Consider the following 24,192-nt stretch of genomic DNA (forward strand, 5'->3'; position numbering starts at 1 on the left):
CTCTAGAGTGTCGACGTTTAACATTGAAGGAAGCATTACTGCTGTTTGATCTAACTTCATCAAATGACAGATTGTGTTCATGTTCCTCACTGTCGGTACGAAGTTTTTTTATAATGCGTAGAGCCTTATCACACATCCACTGATAACCCTCCTCTGCCAATCTGTATTCCTTTAAGAGTTTCATACTATCTTCAGTTTTAGTCCGTAGTAAGAACTCCATTGTAGTTGTCGACAAGGTTTCATATTTCTTTATTCTCTCCTTGAGGGTATTCTCCAAACGAATAAGATAAGCTGGGTCACTTTTTTCACTTTCGTCTAAGTTTTCTACTCTTGATATTACAGAGTCAACCGTCTGCCATGCCCGTGACATGTTTTTGTTGTGCTTAAATAAGGTATCATTGTAAAGTTCATACCCTTCCTCAGTGAGGGTGTGGATTCTGCCTTCTGTAGCCATGTCCATGAATTATTTACTGTGACTGCGGGTCGAGCAGGCTTGCAGTTCTGAGTTAATAAAGTTTGCGCGCCATGTGTGCTTCTAACATGTGTTTCTGCACCGGAAATGTTAAAAATACACTAACAAACAGATTCGTATAACTGACCAAAATGTCCGGAACGTACAAACTAAAATACAATAGGTAAAGGGAGATAACTCTGGCGAAGACAGCACACTCCCCGCCATGATGCCCACAGCATCATTAATAACAAAGAAAAGAAATGGAAAAAAAAACTGCACAGTTTTCAATAAGTAATACAAGTTCGGTGATAGGTCGAACGAAACATGTGGTTTGTTTTCCTTGGTCCGTGACACACTTTCCGTCAGTTTTTCGCGCCACGCGGATCTCTGCTTTGCGGACTCGACCATCATTTCCAGGGAATACCCTTGTCACTACACCCAAAGGCCAATGAATTCTAGGGGTCTGACTGTCCCGCATTAAAACCACATCACCTGGTGAGAGATTTCTTTGAACATTTTGCCACATTCTCCTTTCTTGCAGGTTCTGCAAGTATTCAGAACACCAGCGACGCCAGAACATATCCGCAAGAATCTGTACGCGTTTCCACTGAGCTCTGTACAGATCTTTCCCGTTCTGCGGCAAATTGATATTTTCTATGCGGTTAGGTTTCTGTGTGAGTAACAATGACGGACTCAGTGGGTAAGGTTCTTCAGGGTCGGAAGAAATTGTAGTGATGGGTCTAGAGTTTATGATCGCGCTCGCTTCGGCAAGAAAGGTTACAAGAACTTCGTGTGTAAGTCCTTTCCCTGGAACCTCTAGGAGCAAGGTATCCAGTATCCGTCTCGTCACCCCAATCATTCGCTCCCATGCACCCCCCATATGGGACGCATGGGGAGGATTGAAAATCCAGGTACATCCACTGTTGTTGAGAAAGTTTGATACATCCCGGTCCTCACAGTTGATAGCGTGTATCTTAAGATCGTCTGTTGCACCAATAAAATTTGTCCCTCTATCAGATCGAAATATTTTGACTGTTCCTCGTATGGAGAGGAATCTCCTAAGAGCGTTGATAAAGGATGAAGACGAGAGCTCTTCCACCGCTTCAATGTGTACAGCTCTGCTTGTTAGGCAAGTGAACAGTACTCCCCAACGTTTACTATTGGCTTGTCCGCCCCGTGTCCTACGAGAAACCACTTGCCATGGGCCAAAGCAATCCACACCGACGTTTGTAAAGGGTGGTCCCGGCTCGACACGATCACATGGAAGATCTGCCATCTTTTGGTGTAAGGTTTTCCCACGTAATTTTCTACATATAACACATCTATGAAGAAGCGATGAAATCAAGGATTTTCCTCCTGTGATCCAATATCCAGCCGAGCGTATTGCCCCAGCTGTTATGTGACGACCTTGGTGCTTGACTAGGTTGTGAAAGTGAAGGACCAGAAGTCTGGCAATGTGCGACTTGCCAGGTATGAGGACTGGTTTCTTTTCCTTGATATCAAGGTTAGAGTTCTGTAAACGACCTCCAACTCTTAACACGTCCTCCTCATCCAATACTGGGTTTAGTGATGAAACTGCACTATCCTTAGGTAGGGGTTTTCCTTCTTTAATACAACAGATGTCATTGTAGTATGAATCTCGTTGGACTTGGTGTAAGATGAAAGTGCAAGCGTTTTTGGTGTCATTGACACTACGGGGTAACAAGCGGTCTTTAATGCAGGAATCGGCATTAGCTATTCTTTTAAGACAACTTATAGCAGCTACTAAGTCATTCCATCGAGAAAATTTCTCGAAGCGTTCTGGCCAGGATAACTTAGGCTTGTCTATGTTAGTTTTGCAGGACCTAACTTCTGCTCTCACCTCCTTGTCCAAGTGCGGATTCTCAATTTCATAGGAAGTTTCTCCACTTTGTTCCAATTCTCTCAACAAGAATGGTGGACCGGATAACCACATAGAATTAGCCATTTCCGATGGCGACACAGATCTGGTAGCCAGATCAGCCGGATTGCTTTCTGTTGAAACGTAAGACCATTGACTAGGTGTAGTGGCTTGACGAATTCTTGGAACGCGGTTCGCGACATATGTATGGAACCTCCTAGATTCGTTGTGTATGTGGCCTAACACTACACGACTGTCTGAGTAGAACTTAAAATCGGACAGTTGAAGATCTAAGTGTTCTGCAATGGATTCCGCTATCTCCACGGCCAAGACAGCTCCGCATAACTCCAATCTTGGGATTGTGTGTCCGTGACTGGGCGCAAGTTTTGATTTCCCTAGCACAAATCCTAAATGCATGTTCCCTTGCTCATCATGTGTTCTGATATAGGCAACAGCTCCTATAGCCTTCTCTGAGGCATCCGAAAAGACATGGATGTCTCTGTAAGCTGCATTGTAGATAGGGATCGGACTATACGTTCGAGGTACAGTCACAGTATTTAACTCCTGCAGGGATTCCACCCAATGTTTCCATTCTTCTTGCAAGTCATCAGGGAGAGGTTTATCCCAATCATCGGTAGTAGATACTACCTTTCTGAGTAGTAGCCGACCTTGAATGGTAGTTGGTGCAATGAAACCTAGAGGATCATAGAGGCTGTTTACTCGCGACAAGACTCCTCTACGCGTATATGGTTTGTCATCTTGCGCAACATTAAAGGCGAATGTGTCACCATCAAGGTTCCAGTTGAGACCAAGGCTGCGTTGTGATGGTAGAGAGCTTGAAGAAAGGTCTAGATCCTTTAATCCACGAGCAAGATCGCAGTTAGGAAAGGCTGCAAGCACATCTTGAGAATTTGATGCCACCTTGTGCAACTTGAAGTTACCACCAGTTTCCAGAGCCTCCTGTGTCCGCTTTAATAGGGAGATAGCTTCGGCAGTGGTAGCCAATGACGTCAGAGCATCGTCCACATAGAAGTTTCTCTCAACAAACTGTCTGACGTCTGAACCATAAACTTCCTCTGAATCAAACGCAGTTTTCCGAAGACCATAGGTAGCCACGGCCGGGGATGTTGTGTTTCCGAACACGTGTACGCACATCCTGAATTCTATTAGGTCCTTTGACAGATCGTTGTCCCGATACCAGAAGAAGCGTAGATAATTTCTATGCTCAGGGTTGACATAGAAACAGTAAAACATCTTTTGAATGCCCGCCATGATACCAACCGGCCCTTGACGAAAACGCATGAGCACCCCAAGCAGACTATTTGTTAAATCGGGTCCCGTTAGCAAGACCTTGTTAAGAGAGATGCCATTTAGTTCTGCAGAGGAGTCAAAAACTGCTCTTATTTGGTCTTTCTTTTGGGGATGATATACTCCAAATATTGGTAGATACCAGACTTCTTCATTTTCCTGCACAGGAGGTGCCACCTCCGCATGTCCACGCCTGAGGATCTCGTCCATAAATGTAATAAAATGGGCCCGTTTGGTTGGATCCTTCCTCAGATTCGCCTCCAAAGATTTGGCTCGCTTGTAAGCCAGATTCTTGTTGTTTGGCAGACGGGGTCGAGTAACCTTGAAAGGCAGAGGTGCCTCCCAATTCCCGTCAGCGTTCTTTGACAGTCCTTTATCCATGATTTCCAAGAATTTGTTATCCTCAATGGATCTTGCAATCTTTTCGTCATCAGGAGTTCTTTGGAAAACATTGGCACCAAACAACTCATGTTCGTGTAAAGAGGTTCTTGTTCCCGTTTGGTCAGTGTAAGATTCTTGGACTTTGAAGAGGTTAGGACATGGAGGAAATATAGATGATCGCCCACTTGATAAAATGTGGGTTTTGTATGCTGAGACCAATTGTGGAGCGTGAACTTTATGAAGACATGTTTCACCGATAATTGTCCATCCAAGAGGAAGTCTTTGAGCATACGGCATACCAATCCGCTGGTCAAGTACATGGTGTGCTTGAATAACGTCACGACCGATGAGAAGATTTACATCGACATTGTTTTGTAATGGAGGAATGTGACTGGCTATATCCTTGAGGTGAGGATAGTTCATAGCAATATCTGGTGTGGGAATCTCCTCCTTGCAGTTTGGAATCTGGTCACATTCTATCAGATAGGACAAGTTAATTCTCGCGGTCCCATCATGAGACTCAACTACAAGATCCGTAGCTCGCCTTCCAGAGGTGTTGACCTTACCAGAGCACGACGATAAAGTGTAAGGGGAGGACACACTTCTAATCCTTAGCTGATCGAAAAGTGTAGAGTTGGCGAGTGACCTATTACTTTGATCGTCGACAATGGCGTATGTCTGTACCGCTTGTTCTGGTTTCCCATTAAGATAGATCCTTACTAACATAGTCTTTGCGCATGACTTCCCTCCAACATTTTCTCCACAGATCTGTGTGCATGTAGTATTGACAGGTCGTGAGGAAGATTGCGTAGAATTCTCCCCGCCGTTATCTGTCGAGCGGCCTGATGGTTGACGCGTAACATGCATTGCTGACGAATGGTTAACACTTCCACACTCGCTGCATTGAATGTCTGCAGTGCAATCAGGTTTCTTATGGGAAGTAGAGTTACAACACCTGAAACATATTTTCTTGTCTCTCAAAAAACTCTCTCCTATCGGCTATAGGCTTTGACCGGAAGCCTCGGCACTGATTTAAGGAATGTCCGGCGTTATGGAGAGGGCAACGTGCCAAATCACTGTTTGATTTTGTCTCGTTTTTATTGTTTGTGACCAACGAATCACTCAGATCTGTTTTCCTGTTGTTAACTGTGTTACGCTGTGACGATCTGTCTTTCTTCTGTGTTGATGAGGTAGAGCTCATTGAGGAATCATATGAGAAACTCGGGTTGTTTTTTATACGACTTTGTTCACGAAGGAATTCCGCAAAGAACGGGAATGGTGGATAAGTAACGGAGTTGTATCTCATATGCCTAGCTGCTGTATTTGTCCACTTCTCTTGCAGATTAGGTGGAAGTTTAGCTACGATTGGCGATACACCTGTAGACGAGTCAAAATGCCCAAGTAAGCCTTCATATATTCTCTCTTCCTTCAGAGATTCTATCTCTGACACAATGTCGCTAAGCTCATACAGTTTCTGAGAGTCCTTGGGGGACAACCTGGGAAAGGATGTGAGTCTCTGTTGTATGGAAGTGAGGATAAGCTCGGGAGCCCCATAGCGTTCATCGAGTCTTTCCCAGATTCGATGTACTCCCCTCTCTGGATGTTGAGCATTAGCAGTTTTGATACTTAGCACCTGTCTCTGTGACTCTGGTCCTGTCCATTTGACAAGAAGATCTAATTGTTCCTGAGCACTTACATCAAGGTCTGACATAATAGTAAGAAAACTAGCCTTCCAAGTTCTGTAAGACTCGGGTCTATCATTGAAGCTTGAAAGTCTGGATAGAAGGAGATCCTTTTTCATGAGAAATCTAGTGAAGTCTGACGCCACATTGTTTACTGGAGATGAGTGGTTTACAAACTCCTCTCTGTCAGGACGGTTCTTTATTTGATCTGACGGCACAAAGATAGTTGCTGCAGGGTTAAGCGGAGTATGTTTCAATGATGATTTTGGATTCCGTTCTGTTATCCGATTAGTTGTAGATTCTAACAGCTTTGGTTGGTTCTCTATGTCGGACCTGTTGTCATCGAGTTCATTGTCAAAACTGTCTAGATACCGTTCTACCTTTTCCTGTGGTGGCAGTGAAATACCTTCTTGGACTTCGATTCCACTTTCCTGTAGAACTTCCACTTCCGCTTCAAGAGCGGCTACTTCTTTTTCTCGAGAAATAATATCAATCTCTGCCTTAATCTTAGCTTGTTGTAACTGAAGAGATGCTTCTTTCTTTGCATATTCAGCTCTAACTCTTGCTGCCCCAGCCTCAGCCCTTTTCTTAGTTAGCGTGTTTGTTAAACTGCTGCTGGTGGTTGAAAGCTGACTACCTGAGTGGTTACTAGATGCTCTAGAGTGTCGACGTTTAACATTGAAGGAAGCATTACTGCTGTTTGATCTAACTTCATCAAATGACAGATTGTGTTCATGTTCCTCACTGTCGGTACGAAGTTTTTTTATAATGCGTAGAGCCTTATCACACATCCACTGATAACCCTCCTCTGCCAATCTGTATTCCTTTAAGAGTTTCATACTATCTTCAGTTTTAGTCCGTAGTAAGAACTCCATTGTAGTTGTCGACAAGGTTTCATATTTCTTTATTCTCTCCTTGAGGGTATTCTCCAAACGAATAAGATAAGCTGGGTCACTTTTTTCACTTTCGTCTAAGTTTTCTACTCTTGATATTACAGAGTCAACCGTCTGCCATGCCCGTGACATGTTTTTGTTGTGCTTAAATAAGGTATCATTGTAAAGTTCATACCCTTCCTCAGTGAGGGTGTGGATTCTGCCTTCTGTAGCCATGTCCATGAATTATTTACTGTGACTGCGGGTCGAGCAGGCTTGCAGTTCTGAGTTAATAAAGTTTGCGCGCCATGTGCTTCTAACATGTGTTTCTGCACCGGAAATGTTAAAAATACACTAACAAACAGATTCGTATAACTGACCAAAATGTCCGGAACGTACAAACTAAAATACAATAGGTAAAGGGAGATAACTCTGGCGAAGACAGCACACTCCCCGCCATGATGCCCACAGCATCATTAATAACAAAGAAAAGAAATGGAAAAAAAAACTGCACAGTTTTCAATAAGTAATACAAGTTCGGTGATAGGTCGAACGAAACATGTGGTTTGTTTTCCTTGGTCCGTGACACACTTTCCGTCAGTTTTTCGCGCCACGCGGATCTCTGCTTTGCGGACTCGACCATCATTTCCAGGGAATACCCTTGTCACTACACCCAAAGGCCAATGAATTCTAGGGGTCTGACTGTCCCGCATTAAAACCACATCACCTGGTGAGAGATTTCTTTGAACATTTTGCCACATTCTCCTTTCTTGCAGGTTCTGCAAGTATTCAGAACACCAGCGACGCCAGAACATATCCGCAAGAATCTGTACGCGTTTCCACTGAGCTCTGTACAGATCTTTCCCGTTCTGCGGCAAATTGATATTTTCTATGCGGTTAGGTTTCTGTGTGAGTAACAATGACGGACTCAGTGGGTAAGGTTCTTCAGGGTCGGAAGAAATTGTAGTGATGGGTCTAGAGTTTATGATCGCGCTCGCTTCGGCAAGAAAGGTTACAAGAACTTCGTGTGTAAGTCCTTTCCCTGGAACCTCTAGGAGCAAGGTATCCAGTATCCGTCTCGTCACCCCAATCATTCGCTCCCATGCACCCCCCATATGGGACGCATGGGGAGGATTGAAAATCCAGGTACATCCACTGTTGTTGAGAAAGTTTGATACATCCCGGTCCTCACAGTTGATAGCGTGTATCTTAAGATCGTCTGTTGCACCAATAAAATTTGTCCCTCTATCAGATCGAAATATTTTGACTGTTCCTCGTATGGAGAGGAATCTCCTAAGAGCGTTGATAAAGGATGAAGACGAGAGCTCTTCCACCGCTTCAATGTGTACAGCTCTGCTTGTTAGGCAAGTGAACAGTACTCCCCAACGTTTACTATTGGCTTGTCCGCCCCGTGTCCTACGAGAAACCACTTGCCATGGGCCAAAGCAATCCACACCGACGTTTGTAAAGGGTGGTCCCGGCTCGACACGATCACATGGAAGATCTGCCATCTTTTGGTGTAAGGTTTTCCCACGTAATTTTCTACATATAACACATCTATGAAGAAGCGATGAAATCAAGGATTTTCCTCCTGTGATCCAATATCCAGCCGAGCGTATTGCCCCAGCTGTTATGTGACGACCTTGGTGCTTGACTAGGTTGTGAAAGTGAAGGACCAGAAGTCTGGCAATGTGCGACTTGCCAGGTATGAGGACTGGTTTCTTTTCCTTGATATCAAGGTTAGAGTTCTGTAAACGACCTCCAACTCTTAACACGTCCTCCTCATCCAATACTGGGTTTAGTGATGAAACTGCACTATCCTTAGGTAGGGGTTTTCCTTCTTTAATACAACAGATGTCATTGTAGTATGAATCTCGTTGGACTTGGTGTAAGATGAAAGTGCAAGCGTTTTTGGTGTCATTGACACTACGGGGTAACAAGCGGTCTTTAATGCAGGAATCGGCATTAGCTATTCTTTTAAGACAACTTATAGCAGCTACTAAGTCATTCCATCGAGAAAATTTCTCGAAGCGTTCTGGCCAGGATAACTTAGGCTTGTCTATGTTAGTTTTGCAGGACCTAACTTCTGCTCTCACCTCCTTGTCCAAGTGCGGATTCTCAATTTCATAGGAAGTTTCTCCACTTTGTTCCAATTCTCTCAACAAGAATGGTGGACCGGATAACCACATAGAATTAGCCATTTCCGATGGCGACACAGATCTGGTAGCCAGATCAGCCGGATTGCTTTCTGTTGAAACGTAAGACCATTGACTAGGTGTAGTGGCTTGACGAATTCTTGGAACGCGGTTCGCGACATATGTATGGAACCTCCTAGATTCGTTGTGTATGTGGCCTAACACTACACGACTGTCTGAGTAGAACTTAAAATCGGACAGTTGAAGATCTAAGTGTTCTGCAATGGATTCCGCTATCTCCACGGCCAAGACAGCTCCGCATAACTCCAATCTTGGGATTGTGTGTCCGTGACTGGGCGCAAGTTTTGATTTCCCTAGCACAAATCCTAAATGCATGTTCCCTTGCTCATCATGTGTTCTGATATAGGCAACAGCTCCTATAGCCTTCTCTGAGGCATCCGAAAAGACATGGATGTCTCTGTAAGCTGCATTGTAGATAGGGATCGGACTATACGTTCGAGGTACAGTCACAGTATTTAACTCCTGCAGGGATTCCACCCAATGTTTCCATTCTTCTTGCAAGTCATCAGGGAGAGGTTTATCCCAATCATCGGTAGTAGATACTACCTTTCTGAGTAGTAGCCGACCTTGAATGGTAGTTGGTGCAATGAAACCTAGAGGATCATAGAGGCTGTTTACTCGCGACAAGACTCCTCTACGCGTATATGGTTTGTCATCTTGCGCAACATTAAAGGCGAATGTGTCACCATCAAGGTTCCAGTTGAGACCAAGGCTGCGTTGTGATGGTAGAGAGCTTGAAGAAAGGTCTAGATCCTTTAATCCACGAGCAAGATCGCAGTTAGGAAAGGCTGCAAGCACATCTTGAGAATTTGATGCCACCTTGTGCAACTTGAAGTTACCACCAGTTTCCAGAGCCTCCTGTGTCCGCTTTAATAGGGAGATAGCTTCGGCAGTGGTAGCCAATGACGTCAGAGCATCGTCCACATAGAAGTTTCTCTCAACAAACTGTCTGACGTCTGAACCATAAACTTCCTCTGAATCAAACGCAGTTTTCCGAAGACCATAGGTAGCCACGGCCGGGGATGTTGTGTTTCCGAACACGTGTACGCACATCCTGAATTCTATTAGGTCCTTTGACAGATCGTTGTCCCGATACCAGAAGAAGCGTAGATAATTTCTATGCTCAGGGTTGACATAGAAACAGTAAAACATCTTTTGAATGCCCGCCATGATACCAACCGGCCCTTGACGAAAACGCATGAGCACCCCAAGCAGACTATTTGTTAAATCGGGTCCCGTTAGCAAGACCTTGTTAAGAGAGATGCCATTTAGTTCTGCAGAGGAGTCAAAAACTGCTCTTATTTGGTCTTTCTTTTGGGGATGATATACTCCAAATATTGGTAGATACCAGACTTCTTCATTTTCCTGCACAGGAGGTGCCACCTCCGCATGTCCACGCCTGAGGATCTCGTCCATAAATGTAATAAAATGGGCCCGTTTGGTTGGATCCTTCCTCAGATTCGCCTCCAAAGATTTGGCTCGCTTGTAAGCCAGATTCTTGTTGTTTGGCAGACGGGGTCGAGTAACCTTGAAAGGCAGAGGTGCCTCCCAATTCCCGTCAGCGTTCTTTGACAGTCCTTTATCCATGATTTCCAAGAATTTGTTATCCTCAATGGATCTTGCAATCTTTTCGTCATCAGGAGTTCTTTGGAAAACATTGGCACCAAACAACTCATGTTCGTGTAAAGAGGTTCTTGTTCCCGTTTGGTCAGTGTAAGATTCTTGGACTTTGAAGAGGTTAGGACATGGAGGAAATATAGATGATCGCCCACTTGATAAAATGTGGGTTTTGTATGCTGAGACCAATTGTGGAGCGTGAACTTTATGAAGACATGTTTCACCGATAATTGTCCATCCAAGAGGAAGTCTTTGAGCATACGGCATACCAATCCGCTGGTCAAGTACATGGTGTGCTTGAATAACGTCACGACCGATGAGAAGATTTACATCGACATTGTTTTGTAATGGAGGAATGTGACTGGCTATATCCTTGAGGTGAGGATAGTTCATAGCAATATCTGGTGTGGGAATCTCCTCCTTGCAGTTTGGAATCTGGTCACATTCTATCAGATAGGACAAGTTAATTCTCGCGGTCCCATCATGAGACTCAACTACAAGATCCGTAGCTCGCCTTCCAGAGGTGTTGACCTTACCAGAGCACGACGATAAAGTGTAAGGGGAGGACACACTTCTAATCCTTAGCTGATCGAAAAGTGTAGAGTTGGCGAGTGACCTATTACTTTGATCGTCGACAATGGCGTATGTCTGTACCGCTTGTTCTGGTTTCCCATTAAGATAGATCCTTACTAACATAGTCTTTGCGCATGACTTCCCTCCAACATTTTCTCCACAGATCTGTGTGCATGTAGTATTGACAGGTCGTGAGGAAGATTGCGTAGAATTCTCCCCGCCGTTATCTGTCGAGCGGCCTGATGGTTGACGCGTAACATGCATTGCTGACGAATGGTTAACACTTCCACACTCGCTGCATTGAATGTCTGCAGTGCAATCAGGTTTCTTATGGGAAGTAGAGTTACAACACCTGAAACATATTTTCTTGTCTCTCAAAAACTCTCTCCTATCGGCTATAGGCTTTGACCGGAAGCCTCGGCACTGATTTAAGGAATGTCCGGCGTTATGGAGAGGGCAACGTGCCAAATCACTGTTTGATTTTGTCTCGTTTTTATTGTTTGTGACCAACGAATCACTCAGATCTGTTTTCCTGTTGTTAACTGTGTTACGCTGTGACGATCTGTCTTTCTTCTGTGTTGATGAGGTAGAGCTCATTGAGGAATCATATGAGAAACTCGGGTTGTTTTTTATACGACTTTGTTCACGAAGGAATTCCGCAAAGAACGGGAATGGTGGATAAGTAACGGAGTTGTATCTCATATGCCTAGCTGCTGTATTTGTCCACTTCTCTTGCAGATTAGGTGGAAGTTTAGCTACGATTGGCGATACACCTGTAGACGAGTCAAAATGCCCAAGTAAGCCTTCATATATTCTCTCTTCCTTCAGAGATTCTATCTCTGACACAATGTCGCTAAGCTCATACAGTTTCTGAGAGTCCTTGGGGGACAACCTGGGAAAGGATGTGAGTCTCTGTTGTATGGAAGTGAGGATAAGCTCGGGAGCCCCATAGCGTTCATCGAGTCTTTCCCAGATTCGATGTACTCCCCTCTCTGGATGTTGAGCATTAGCAGTTTTGATACTTAGCACCTGTCTCTGTGACTCTGGTCCTGTCCATTTGACAAGAAGATCTAATTGTTCCTGAGCACTTACATCAAGGTCTGACATAATAGTAAGAAAACTAGCCTTCCAAGTTCTGTAAGACTCGGGTCTATCATTGAAGCTTGAAAGTCTGGATAGAAGGAGATCCTTTTTCATGAGAAATCTAGTGAAGTCTGACGCCACATTGTTTACTGGAGATGAGTGGTTTACAAACTCCTCTCTGTCAGGACGGTTCCTTATTTGATCTGACGGCACAAAGATAGTTGCTGCAGGGTTAAGCGGAGTATGTTTCAATGATGATTTTGGATTCCGTTCTGTTATCCGATTAGTTGTAGATTCTAACAGCTTTGGTTGGTTCTCTATGTCGGACCTGTTGTCATCGAGTTCATTGTCAAAATGTCTAGATACCGTTCTACCTTTTCCTGTGGTGGCAGTGAAATACCTTCTTGGACTTCGATTCCACTTTCCTGTAGAACTTCCACTTCCGCTTCAAGAGCGGCTACTTCTTTTTCTCGAGAAATAATATCAATCTCTGCCTTAATCTTAGCTTGTTGTAACTGAAGAGATGCTTCTTTCTTTGCATATTCAGCTCTAACTCTTGCTGCCCCAGCCTCAGCCCTTTTCTTAGTTAGCGTGTTTGTTAAACTGCTGCTGGTGGTTGAAAGCTGACTACCTGAGTGGTTACTAGATGCTCTAGAGTGTCGACGTTTAACATTGAAGGAAGCATTACTGCTGTTTGATCTAACTTCATCAAATGACAGATTGTGTTCATGTTCCTCACTGTCGGTACGAAGTTTTTTTATAATGCGTAGAGCCTTATCACACATCCACTGATAACCCTCCTCTGCCAATCTGTATTCCTTTAAGAGTTTCATACTATCTTCAGTTTTAGTCCGTAGTAAGAACTCCATTGTAGTTGTCGACAAGGTTTCATATTTCTTTATTCTCTCCTTGAGGGTATTCTCCAAACGAATAAGATAAGCTGGGTCACTTTTTTCACTTTCGTCTAAGTTTTCTACTCTTGATATTACAGAGTCAACCGTCTGCCATGCCCGTGACATGTTTTTGTTGTGCTTGAATAAGGTATCCTTGTAAAGTTCATACCCTTCCTCAGTGAGGGTGTGGATTCTGCCTTCTGTAGCCATGTCCATGAATTATTTACTGTGACTGCGGGTCGAGCAGGCTTGCAGTTCTGAGTTAATAAAGTTTGCGCGCCATGTGCTTCTAACATGTGTTTCTGCACCGGAAATGTTAAAAATACACTAACAAACAGATTCGTATAACTGACCAAAATGTCCGGAACGTACAAACTAAAATACAATAGGTAAAGGGAGATAACTCTGGCGAAGACAGCACAGAGATTTTTTCTTGAAACCGCTCTTTGGTTGTGCTAAGAAAGAAGAGCTTGACGTATTTTCATTTTAGAGTGGCGTTAGATATATGTCTTTGTAAAGCGTGTCAGTCGCAATCTATTCAAGTCACAGGCATATGTTTAAGTTTGTAAGAATGTGCACGTCATATTGGGGCCAGTTTATAGATACCGGATTTAAGCTGTCCCTCACTGGCTCCGTTTAAAGGGGCAATTCCTACGAGAACATTAAAATTTGTATATATATCGGAAAACCCCCAGTTCTAATGGAAATTAGATCAGTCGGTTTTACTGTGATATGTCAGAAAATCCCATGGTGGTGAAATGCGTGTGAAATGTACACATTGTGGTCGAATATCTTGTATGCCGAACCCAGTCCCTTGCTCGTAGAGTAATGCTACTTTTGTCTAGAACAGCTCAAATCGCTCTGACAGAAGTGTGTTTACCTTATTAGGTGAATTGTCTTGCCTGAAAAATCATTATATCACCTCCACAGTGGTTATGTAGTTAATTTGTTTAACGTGCGTGACTTTGGCTCGGATATTGGTACAGCGTACATATTGTACCTGCTTAATCGTATTGATCAACGATTTGTAATTACAACGGTATCAATTAAAATACTAAACAATGACGTGGAATTTGTCAATATCTTATGTTATATGTTTCATAAGAAATGTAGGACAATACATTTATGCCATATTTTGCTTCTTGGTTATGTAAAAGAATTAGCGTGAGTGAATTGTCCCTTTAATTATGTGGGGTGGGATTTTTTTTCCGGAAAAATTACGATATTTGAAAATATTCTCCGTTAAATATAAATTCTTTACTATAAAATATTTTTTATTAAGTATATATGCATCCATAATGCAGATGTAATCAATATTGCATCGTATCACATGTCTTGCTTCAACATGTCCCCATCTGGGTCCATCTTAGTATACAGGGTTTATTGGGAAAATGGCGATATTTAAAAAAATAATTTTATGTGTTTAATATGAATTTTTCACTATAAAATATTATATTTGTTATTAAGTATATATGCATTAATAATGCGGATGTTATCAATATTGCATCGCATCACATTTCCTGATTCAAAATGTACCCGACTAGGTCCAAATGAACCAAATATCAATTTTAAGTGATACAATATTATGTGAACCTTATAGTTTAGACACAAGCTTTGAAAAAAGAAATATTATGTTAGAGTACTTGAAGAATTAGATAAAAAATTACTGACTGAAATGTTAGAGCTGATACTTTGTCAGCATGTATTTAAAAGTGTTTAAAATATTTTCATAAGTTTAAAACGATTTTTTTTTTATTTTAAAACAATTTTACCACAGTTAAAAAAATATCTTTTTCTCTTTAGCGTTAAAAACAACAAGAACACAAAAGGACGGAGTCAATTGTTAATTCATTTGAAAACATACATTGGTATTTATCAGTCAGCGGGAACGTGGATGAAAATGCAAGAAAGTAGAAGCAACTATCTGTAACATTTAGATAAAGCTACATAATATAAAATACATATAAATCAATATACACTAAATCATTTATTCTAAAAATCAGGTTAACCTCGATATATTTTAACACATGGATATAATATCTGTATACAGCACTCGTATACAGTAGACATGTCAGGACATATACAGTTTGCTCTAAGTATAGACGAGTTATCTATCTTTACGTGCCACACCAGCGCCGGTCCCAGTCAGCCCCGGTCCCAGTGAGGGACAGCTCAGCTGTTTGATGCCACTTAGACGCACATTCGGATACCCTCTAAACCATTAATCTCGAACCCATTTTGTTGAATTTCTATAAGTCTCTCGATTGAATTCACCAATTTTAGTACAGATACATTTTTTAATTTTTCATGCATATAATAAAACAGGGGCTTTCTGCTTAATAGGCCATTCGGTCTAACTGTACACTTCTACCAAAGGCCAAGCAAAGTAAAATATTAGGCTACGACATTACAGAAGCATATTTGTGCCATAAATGATAAAAATGTAAATCTTTGTAATTAAATGGTAATTAAGACAGACAATAAGAATAATTGCAGTGTTCTTTAAGATGTGTATTTAATTTGTTTGCCTATTCACAAAATAATGCATTTCAAATTAATGACTGCCTAATCAAATAAATCAATTCCAGTTAAGGATGTATGGTATATTTAATAAATCAGGTCATGAGATTGAACTATATTGAAATTATAATCGTCTGTGTTAATTTTAAATTTCTCTTGATTATGCCATTCTTTACCCCAGAGCCTAACTCGATTTGCCCTAGCCGGCTCTTCTACATTTATTCTTGGAGTATAACTAGAAACATATATTTATGTTTCTGGTATAACTTCTATAAATCTGGACATTCATCTACACGTTTGGCTGAACTTTGGCTGAAATCTACATCAAACGAAGCCTGTTTTGGCTGATAAAGATGCCTCTTGATTGTCATGGCTCGTTGTAGATGCGGTTGTCCCTTAGTGGATAACTTCTCTACTTATTAATACTTCTTCCGGTGTGTCGTATGTATAGGAGAAACACCTCAAAGTGTGGAATAGTCAAGATAATGAATTGTTCGAGGCCCGTAACTATTCATTATCTTGACTATTCCACAGTTTGAGGTGTTTCTCATACTTAAAACATGGCACCGAAAGTCACTGGTACTCTCCACTATTACACTGGGTATTGTTTAACTATTCCACAGCTCCAGGTAAACCCTTACTACCTATTTAAACCTAGATACCTATTCATGATTCATTTACTTACCTCACCCGGAAAACAAGAACCATGATTTGCATGCTTTTTTTTAAAAGAACCATTCACAGGTACTATATGGTACTCACAATGAAACATTTACTCAGTTTAGTTTTCACAGTTCAACACGGAGGACTATACACATGTAGCTCTGTATGCAGATTTTTAATACAGAAGTGATGATTTCTGGATGTAAATTTAAAGTGATTTGGGCAAAAATCTTTTCCCATAAAGCACAGACCTTAGAGGGAGCTAATCAAAATTTATAACAACAAAAAAACAACATAATATTCGTATAATTTGGATCATATACTACCGGTACATATAGAAAAAAGTGACACCGTGTGGCAAAAGAGTGTGTTTTTGAAAGTATTCCTTTGGGATTATTATCTTTATGAAAGGTGTTGGGGTGTAATTTTGTTTGATAGATGCCATTTTTATGGAATATATGAAGTGATTTGGATAACAAAATATGGAAAAATCATGTCAAGCATTGCCTCTGTAATTTCATTTTGGCAGAGAATTCAGAATTTGTCTCATGGAATTTAAGCTTAATCTTCTCTCCTCTGGATTTGTTAAAGTGAATTCTTTTCTGGATTGTGAATACAAAGGCTGTGAAAGAAATGATGAAATTTATTTTTGAATGAAGTGATGAAAATTGTATATATTGGTATTATGAAAATAAGGTTAAAATACATCAAGACAACGTTGACAAGTACATGGGTTAATCTTTAATCCATCTCTCCGTAGATTTAGTGAATGAGGATGCATTTCTGATATGAATACATGTTAAGCTATGTTCAGAGGTCTCTACATTTACCTTCAACTGTGGAATAGTTACCTTTTCCCGTGGAATAGTTCACAAACTATTCTACAGCAAAAGGTAACTATTCCACAGTAGTAGGTGATAATAGTAGACTTTGCTCTTGACTATACCTCAAGCTATAACAATAGATGACATCACAGCCATCTTTTAAATATATATACTGGTATTAGTTTACCATCAACCTTGAATGAAGTTTTTAATCCATTCAAGTACTAGTCCTCGAATGCCATAATGGCGAAGTTTCTGGAGTAGAAGGCGATGCTTATTGGTCTATAATTGCCTCGTGACTATTTTGATCTCTTCTTAAAAATCGGACACACGTTTGCTGTTTTCACGAATCCGGTAATTAACTTTGTTGAATTGACTTGTAGAACACTATTGACAAGGGTTTTGCGATTGCTTTTAATTCAGCCGTTTCGAAAACAAGTTTTGGGTGGATTCCATCAGGTCCAGAATGCCCTCTGTACCTGGTCGGTTCCTTAACATGTTGATAGAAAAAACAGTCTCTTATCGTTTCGAGGAATTTAAATGATTGATTCTCCAAACTTGCTGAGCACGACTGATCAGGATTTCTTTATGGAATAAGATAAGTTTATTTCTGGTTTAGGACTTATATGTAAAGTCCTCTATACCAGACTCAGACAAAATATAGAGTTTACAGTTAATACATTTTTATCCGATAATAATAATAAATTAATGATGTATAAAGGCTTTGTAGTTGTATAAGAGTTCTTGTTCTTTCCAATGTTTATCTAACGCATTTTGAAAGGAGTTTATATTTGGCGCCATCACTACATTCTCTGGTAGATCGTTCCATATCTTAGTAGCTCTTAGTGAAAAAAAAAAGTTTCTCCTAATCTCATAGTTAGATCTTGTATGGAATAGCTTCCACCTATGCCCCCTGCTGCTCTCGCGGTCCGTTGCATCTTTCCATAAAGATAAAATGTTACAACATTCGGAGTCGTATACTCCATCTAAAATTTTGAAGAGTTCTATCATGTCTCCTCGTATTCTTCTATATGCCAATGTTGGTAATTTCAGTTTCTCCAGCCTTTGACTGTATGCTAGATGCGACATTCCTGGTAGACATTTTGTCGCTCTTCTTTGGACACTTTCTATCATTTCTATATGCTTCTGTAGGTAAGGCGCCCATACGGGGCAAGCATAGTCCAAATGAGACCGAACTAAGCATTTACATAGCGGGATAAATGATTTGATGTCTGAAAACTGAAAAGTTCTTCTCAAAAGTCCAAACATGGAACTGGCTTTTTTTTGCTTTCTCCGATATATGGCTGAAACATTGGTTTCTTGTTCTCTGTTTGTGTATCCTCATGTGTTTACATTTATCTGGGTGCATTTTTAGAAGCCACGTTTCACTCCATTTCGACATTGTATCTAAATCACTTTGCAGATCTAAAGCATCATCTTTGCCACGAATAGCCTTGAATATTTTAGTATCATCCGCAAATAAGTATACGTCTGACTGCACTATGTCTGGAAGATAGGGTCCAAGAACCGATCCTTGTGGAATTCCTAATGTTACGCTTGACCATTTGGAATTTTTGCCATTCACTGTTACCATTTGATGTCTTCCTTTCAAAAAAGTTGAAATCCAAGTTTTCATCTGCTGGTTGAAATTATGTGAGCTTAATTTATTCAGTAAACGATTGTGCGGAACTGTATCAAAAGCTTTCTGATAATCCATGTATCAATGGGGACAACCTACGTCATCGGAAGGGATATCGTGCACACAAAAACAATGAAAAAAACGCCCGCTTCAAGATGAAAAGCGGCTGAAATTATGACATAAAAAGCAATGCATCTTCTAAACCTATCGTGCGTCAAAGACAGTGTGTTGTTAGAGACTCGGTGAAACTATTAGAAATCGTCACACTATCTCAGATAATGCAAACACCTCGACACAATATTTTTCGACAGCAGGGATATCGGTCACAAACACGTTATAAGTTGTAAATAAACAAATTTTGCTGTCACAAAACTGTCCCGTTTACTAAAATGTAATATATGAATGTTGAAAGAAAATATTTCAATCGTTACATCTGCTAGTGGAGAAACATATCGGTCACACTTAGAACTTTAGGGGTAACGGTCACATCCAAAGTAACTAAAACTGAATATAACAGCATTGTACATGTAGTCGTTATTTAAGCAGCTTGCGACTCCAGTGGATACGCCGCAAAAATACCTTTATTGAATTTATTGACTTTTAACCCACTATTAGGTGACCAGGTGAGCTAGCAAGGTACATCAAACTTTAATAGTGCAAACATTACTGTAGAACACTTGCTCTCTTTTCCAGAATTAAGTCTATACTTTTATTCTGATTAAAAAAAAAAAAAAAAAAACCCAGCTGGACCGGAACTCTTAAATGAAACTAAAATTTGTAGTCAAATCTGAACAATTACTGTACAAAATGATATGTATTATTACTTTCTCAGTAATTTATTTACAAAATATGACACAAATAACAAAGAGAGTTATATGACCAAATGTAGTTTAATAAATTAATCATGGAATTGTGTGTTGTCCATCCTCGTACACACCGTATGACTGGCAGTTGGTGACTGTGTGTCTATACACAGAGGTAGGAAGCCGGCAAATGAAAAGTACAAACAACTCAATCATACCAAAAATAGCAACCCATTAAAATCTGGTAATATATACAAGCCTACAACCAATCACATCGGTTATCATATTAAACATTTAAAACACTGGGAAGCTAGATCAGTGAACATGCAGTGTAGCAGTCGATTCTATTCATATCCGAATAACACACGACACACACAACGTATGCCATTTTAGTTTCCCCCATTCTTAAATCTTTAAAAACTTTAATGATGCCAATAGTGTTTTGTTTAATCTGATATATATATATTGTATGTTTAGATGGGATAAAAACCTACGATAGATACGTGGTATTGCATACATTTACACCTCATTAAGGCTACACATATATTGCATTAGATGCAGTGTTAAAACTATTTACATACATTGTATGGTAGTTAAATAGTAACTTCAACCTGTTACTGTGGATGCTTGTAACCGACGTCCAAGGCTTTAGTGGAATAATGACAATCATACGTCCAAGGCTTTAGTGGAATAATGACAATCATACGTCCAAGGCTTTAGTGGAATAATGACAATCATGTATAGACCTACAGGACTCTCCCTTTAGTAGTAGAATTGTTTAATTTCTTTTAATTCTAACAAGCCCCAGTATAATATGTGGAGTAGTACAAAATATAAACCATGGTAGAAGCTGGGATCAAAACTAAATAGGGTTAATTAGAATGAGGACATACACACACCATAGGTTTGGTGTGAAGCTCATATAACAGCTGCTTCACGTTACACTGCACAAAGTAACAAGATTTGACACTAAAGCAATGATCAAAATTTTCTCTTCCTCAGGGAATTAAAGTTTCTATTTGTTCTTTCCTTGAAAAGGAATACTATAATTATCACAATGACATCACCAGCACTTATAATATGTTACAACTTTCATAACAAAACATACACATAGATTATAATATTTGCATTAAATTGTATATAATTCCACTCACCCATATATTCTATAGTGATCACACACTCTCACTTACAATCTAATCTTAAGCCTGAGCGTGAACTACCGTGTCATAATGAAATCAAGTGTTGTGACCCTTACACATAAATCCCTTTATTCTACTGTAACAAGGGCAGACAACTTCTACCTCTAGATTGGTATACATATAATCTGCCAATCTATATATTGCATTATTGAACATGAAAGCCGATCACATAATTCTAATGAGAAGGACATGATACAGTGAAGAGGACTTCTGTAACATATAGACATCTGATTACATAATCATGTCATGGACTGATAAATTTAAAGCTGGAAATGTTGACCTCTCCGTTACACATGCGACATTACACCCATTTTCATCAACAAATCCCCCGAGCCCAGGTTTCCAACTTTCCATGACAAACCTACTGAATACCCCCCTCAAAAAGCATTTGTTCTTTTCAAATTTTATCTGAAGACTTACATTGAAAATTGGATGAAGGATGGGTTGCCGAGGCATCTTTCTTCAATCCAAGGATTAAGTTTCAATATGATATAGTACAGAGTATATTCCCAGACATGAGGATAGATTCCAAGGAAATGATGTAATGTTATACAGTATCAGTTAAGTCTTTGACAAACATATAATAATTCCTGAAATATAATCTACTGAAAGCAGTAATAAAGATGAAACAAAATATCTGGACACAATTTCTAAATTATCTCCATCACCATTAAGGAGAGAATCATGAGTTCCTCCTACAGTTAGAGGAGATTTGTGGTGACACCAGACTCAACACATCACCATTACACAATGTCTACAGTGGTATTTGTTTCGTGGACGAGACAGCCTACCTACTCTGAAACCACCGGATTTTGAAGACTTGACAGACTGGTAAGTTTTACTTTATATCAAACAGGGTGGTTATGCCAAACATGTATTGCACTAATGTATAGATGAAGCATCACAGTTGTCACAAATTAAGAATAGAACACAAATTGTCAGCACATGGAAATAAATACGGTGTCAACATTGTACCTTGTATATGTTTCTACAATGTCCTACATTATACACACAACTAAATCGGATGCCCAGTGACCGAGCCTCCACATTTCACTTGTGTCCAAACTCTGATAATTTAATGTGTAAAATCAAAATAAATACCATACTTCCTTTATAATTTACTGGTGATACAATATGTGTATTTTACACAGCTGTATGTAAAATGTTACCCTAACAGTAGGGATACAATATGTGTATTTTACACAGCTGTATGTAAAATGTTACCCTAACAGAAGGGATACAATATGTGTATTTTACACAGCTGTATGTAAAATGTTACCCTAACAGTAGGGATACAATATGTGTATTTTACACAGCTGTATGTAAAATGTTACCCTAACAGTAGGGATACAATATGTGTATTTTACACAGCTGTATGTAAAATGTTACCCTAACAGTAGGGATACAATATGTGTATTTTACACAGCTGTATGTAAAATGTTACCCTAACAGAAGGGATACAATATGTGTATTTTACACAGCTGTATGTAAAATGTTACCCTAACAGTAGGGATACAATATGTGTATTTTACACAGCTGTATGTAAAATGTTACCCTAACAGTAGGGATACAATATGTGTATTTTACACAGCTGTATGTAAAATGTTACCCTAACAGAAGGGATACAATATGTGTATTTTACACAGCTGTATGTAAAATGTTACCCTAACAGAAGGGATACAATATGTGTATTTTACACAGCTGTATGTAAAATGTTACCCTAACAGTAGGGATACAATATGTGTATTTTACACAGCTGTATGTAAAATGTTACCCTAACAGTAGGGATACAATATGTGTATTTTACACAGCTGTATGTAAAATGTTACCCTAACAGTAGGGATACAATATGTGTATTTTACACAGCTGTATGTAAAATGTTACCCTAACAGTAGGGATACAATATGTGTATTTTACACAGCTGTATGTAAAATGTTACCCTAACAGTAGGGATACAATATGTGTATTTTACACAGCTGTATGTAAAATGTTACCCTAACATTAGGGATACAATATGTGTATTTTACACAGCTGTATGTAAAATGTTACCCTAACAGAAGGGATACAATATGTGTATTTTACACAGCTGTATGTAAAATGTTACCCTAACAGTAGAGCTCAAGTCATTAAAAGTAATGACAACTATCAGAGTTTGTACAACATAATGTTAGTACTGAGGAAAGGTCGCTGTGCTGTTAAGTAGCTAATCATTTCTCCACCATTACATGATACCTACGTACTCAAGTTCAACATGATGGCTGTCAATCATACAACAATTCAAGTTCAATATATGATTTCTGTTTTGAACAGCTCACAGTGGATAAGTTTTAATTTCTATGTCTTGAACCTATTCCATAGTTTATACATCATTATTCGGAATGTAAGTTTGTAGTATTATCTGAATGTCACAGTGTTTTAATTTCTACATTCACATGGCTGGCTAATATCAAAAACATTGACCATGGAATCCAGACAGAGGGAACTTCAGACATGCCCCAGTGTTATGTTAATGAATAGAATCATTATATTGTGATTAATACTACAAGAAAATATTTAATACTAGAGACAAAAAGTGTCAAATAGAGGAGCTAAACCTGTAGAAGTATACCATCCGCTTGTGTTACATGTAGTTGTAGGTAACAAATTTACATATACTGTAATACAATGTCTAAAATCACACTCTCATACTGATACATTGTCATGTTTTATCATCAACATAATACAATGATTAAAACCGTGTTACATTGTAATACAACGTCTAAAACTACTTGTATGGTGTTGCTATGGTGTTACCTTAGTATCCAATGTTTAAAACCATACTCTGTAGGGTTACAGTGTGATGTTTGTATCATTATCTGTAATACAATGTTTAAAACCATACTCTGTAGGGTTACAGTGTGATGTTTGTATCATTATCTGTAATACAATGTTTAAAACCATACTCTGTAGGGTTACAGTGTGATGTTTGTATCATTATCTGTAATACAATGTTTAAAACCATACTCTGTAGGGTTACAGTGTGATGTTTGTATCATTATCTGTAATACAATGTTTAAAACCATACTCTGTAGGGTTACAGTGTGATGTTTGTATCATTATCTGTAATACAATGTTTAAAACCATACTCTGTAGGGTTACAGTGTGATGTTTGTATCATTATCTGTAATACAATGTTTAAAACCATACTCTGTAGGGTTACAGTGTGATGTTTGTATCATTATCTGTAATACAATGTTTAAAACAGCAGAGAAGATATATATTGTAAAAGTCTGTGTACAGCTTGTCACAAGACTAGTACAATTAGACACCACGGCAAGAGAAGACAACTGCGAAGGCGACAAAGCCCGTGAAGCCTTGAAGCCAATAATGAGACCAGTTTGTGCGATGACACGCTCGATGATGCTGATGATAATGATGAGATGGAAGATGTTCTGTACATTATTTTAAAGTTAAATATTGATTAACATCAAAAGGGTCGACTGGTTAGCTGGTCTGAGCTAGCTGTCCGTCCACGCGTACTTAAGTCACCATAGGATCGCCGACTTTCCTGTAATGACAAAGCACAAAGGTCAGTCATATTGTTTAA

The 24,192-nt window shown here is 39.7% G+C and overlaps 2 protein-coding genes across 23 annotated transcripts in view; both read right to left on the reverse strand.

Moving 5' to 3' along the window:
* Positions 1-6,892: 6,892 nt before the first annotated feature.
* LOC138319829 (uncharacterized) lies at positions 6,893-13,168 on the reverse strand. Its single transcript, XM_069262959.1, has 3 exons — positions 12,466-13,168; positions 7,168-12,289; positions 6,893-6,905 (listed from the first exon to the last, which is right to left on the reverse strand). Exons 1-3 carry the CDS (start codon positions 13,166-13,168, stop codon positions 6,893-6,895), a joined length of 5,838 nt encoding a protein of 1,945 aa, XP_069119060.1.
* A 6,307-nt stretch (positions 13,169-19,475) lies between these two features.
* Positions 19,476-24,192, reverse strand: part of LOC138319416 (kinesin light chain-like) — an 81,611-nt gene continuing 76,894 nt past the window's right edge. For all 22 annotated transcript variants that reach the window (XM_069262546.1, XM_069262550.1, XM_069262539.1 and 19 more), the window contains one exon: positions 19,476-24,153. In XM_069262546.1, the coding sequence (XP_069118647.1) occupies positions 24,073-24,153 (81 nt within the window). In that variant the 3' untranslated portion in view covers positions 19,476-24,072. The remainder of the gene's footprint in view (positions 24,154-24,192) is intronic.

The sequence above is a fragment of the Argopecten irradians genome, chromosome 3, assembly GCF_041381155.1.
Source record: "Argopecten irradians isolate NY chromosome 3, Ai_NY, whole genome shotgun sequence".
NCBI classification, from domain to species: domain Eukaryota; kingdom Metazoa; phylum Mollusca; class Bivalvia; order Pectinida; family Pectinidae; genus Argopecten; species Argopecten irradians.

Excerpts from the sequence above, each read along its gene's own strand:
- LOC138319829 (XM_069262959.1), bottom strand. The coding sequence starts at position 13,168 with ATGGCTACAGAAGGCAGAATCCACACCCTCACTGAGGAAGGGTATGAA. Across the intron at positions 12,290-12,465 it reads TGGAATCGAAGTCCAAGAAG|CAACTATCTTTGTGCCGTCA; the intron begins GTATTTCACTGC and ends TTAACCCTGCAG.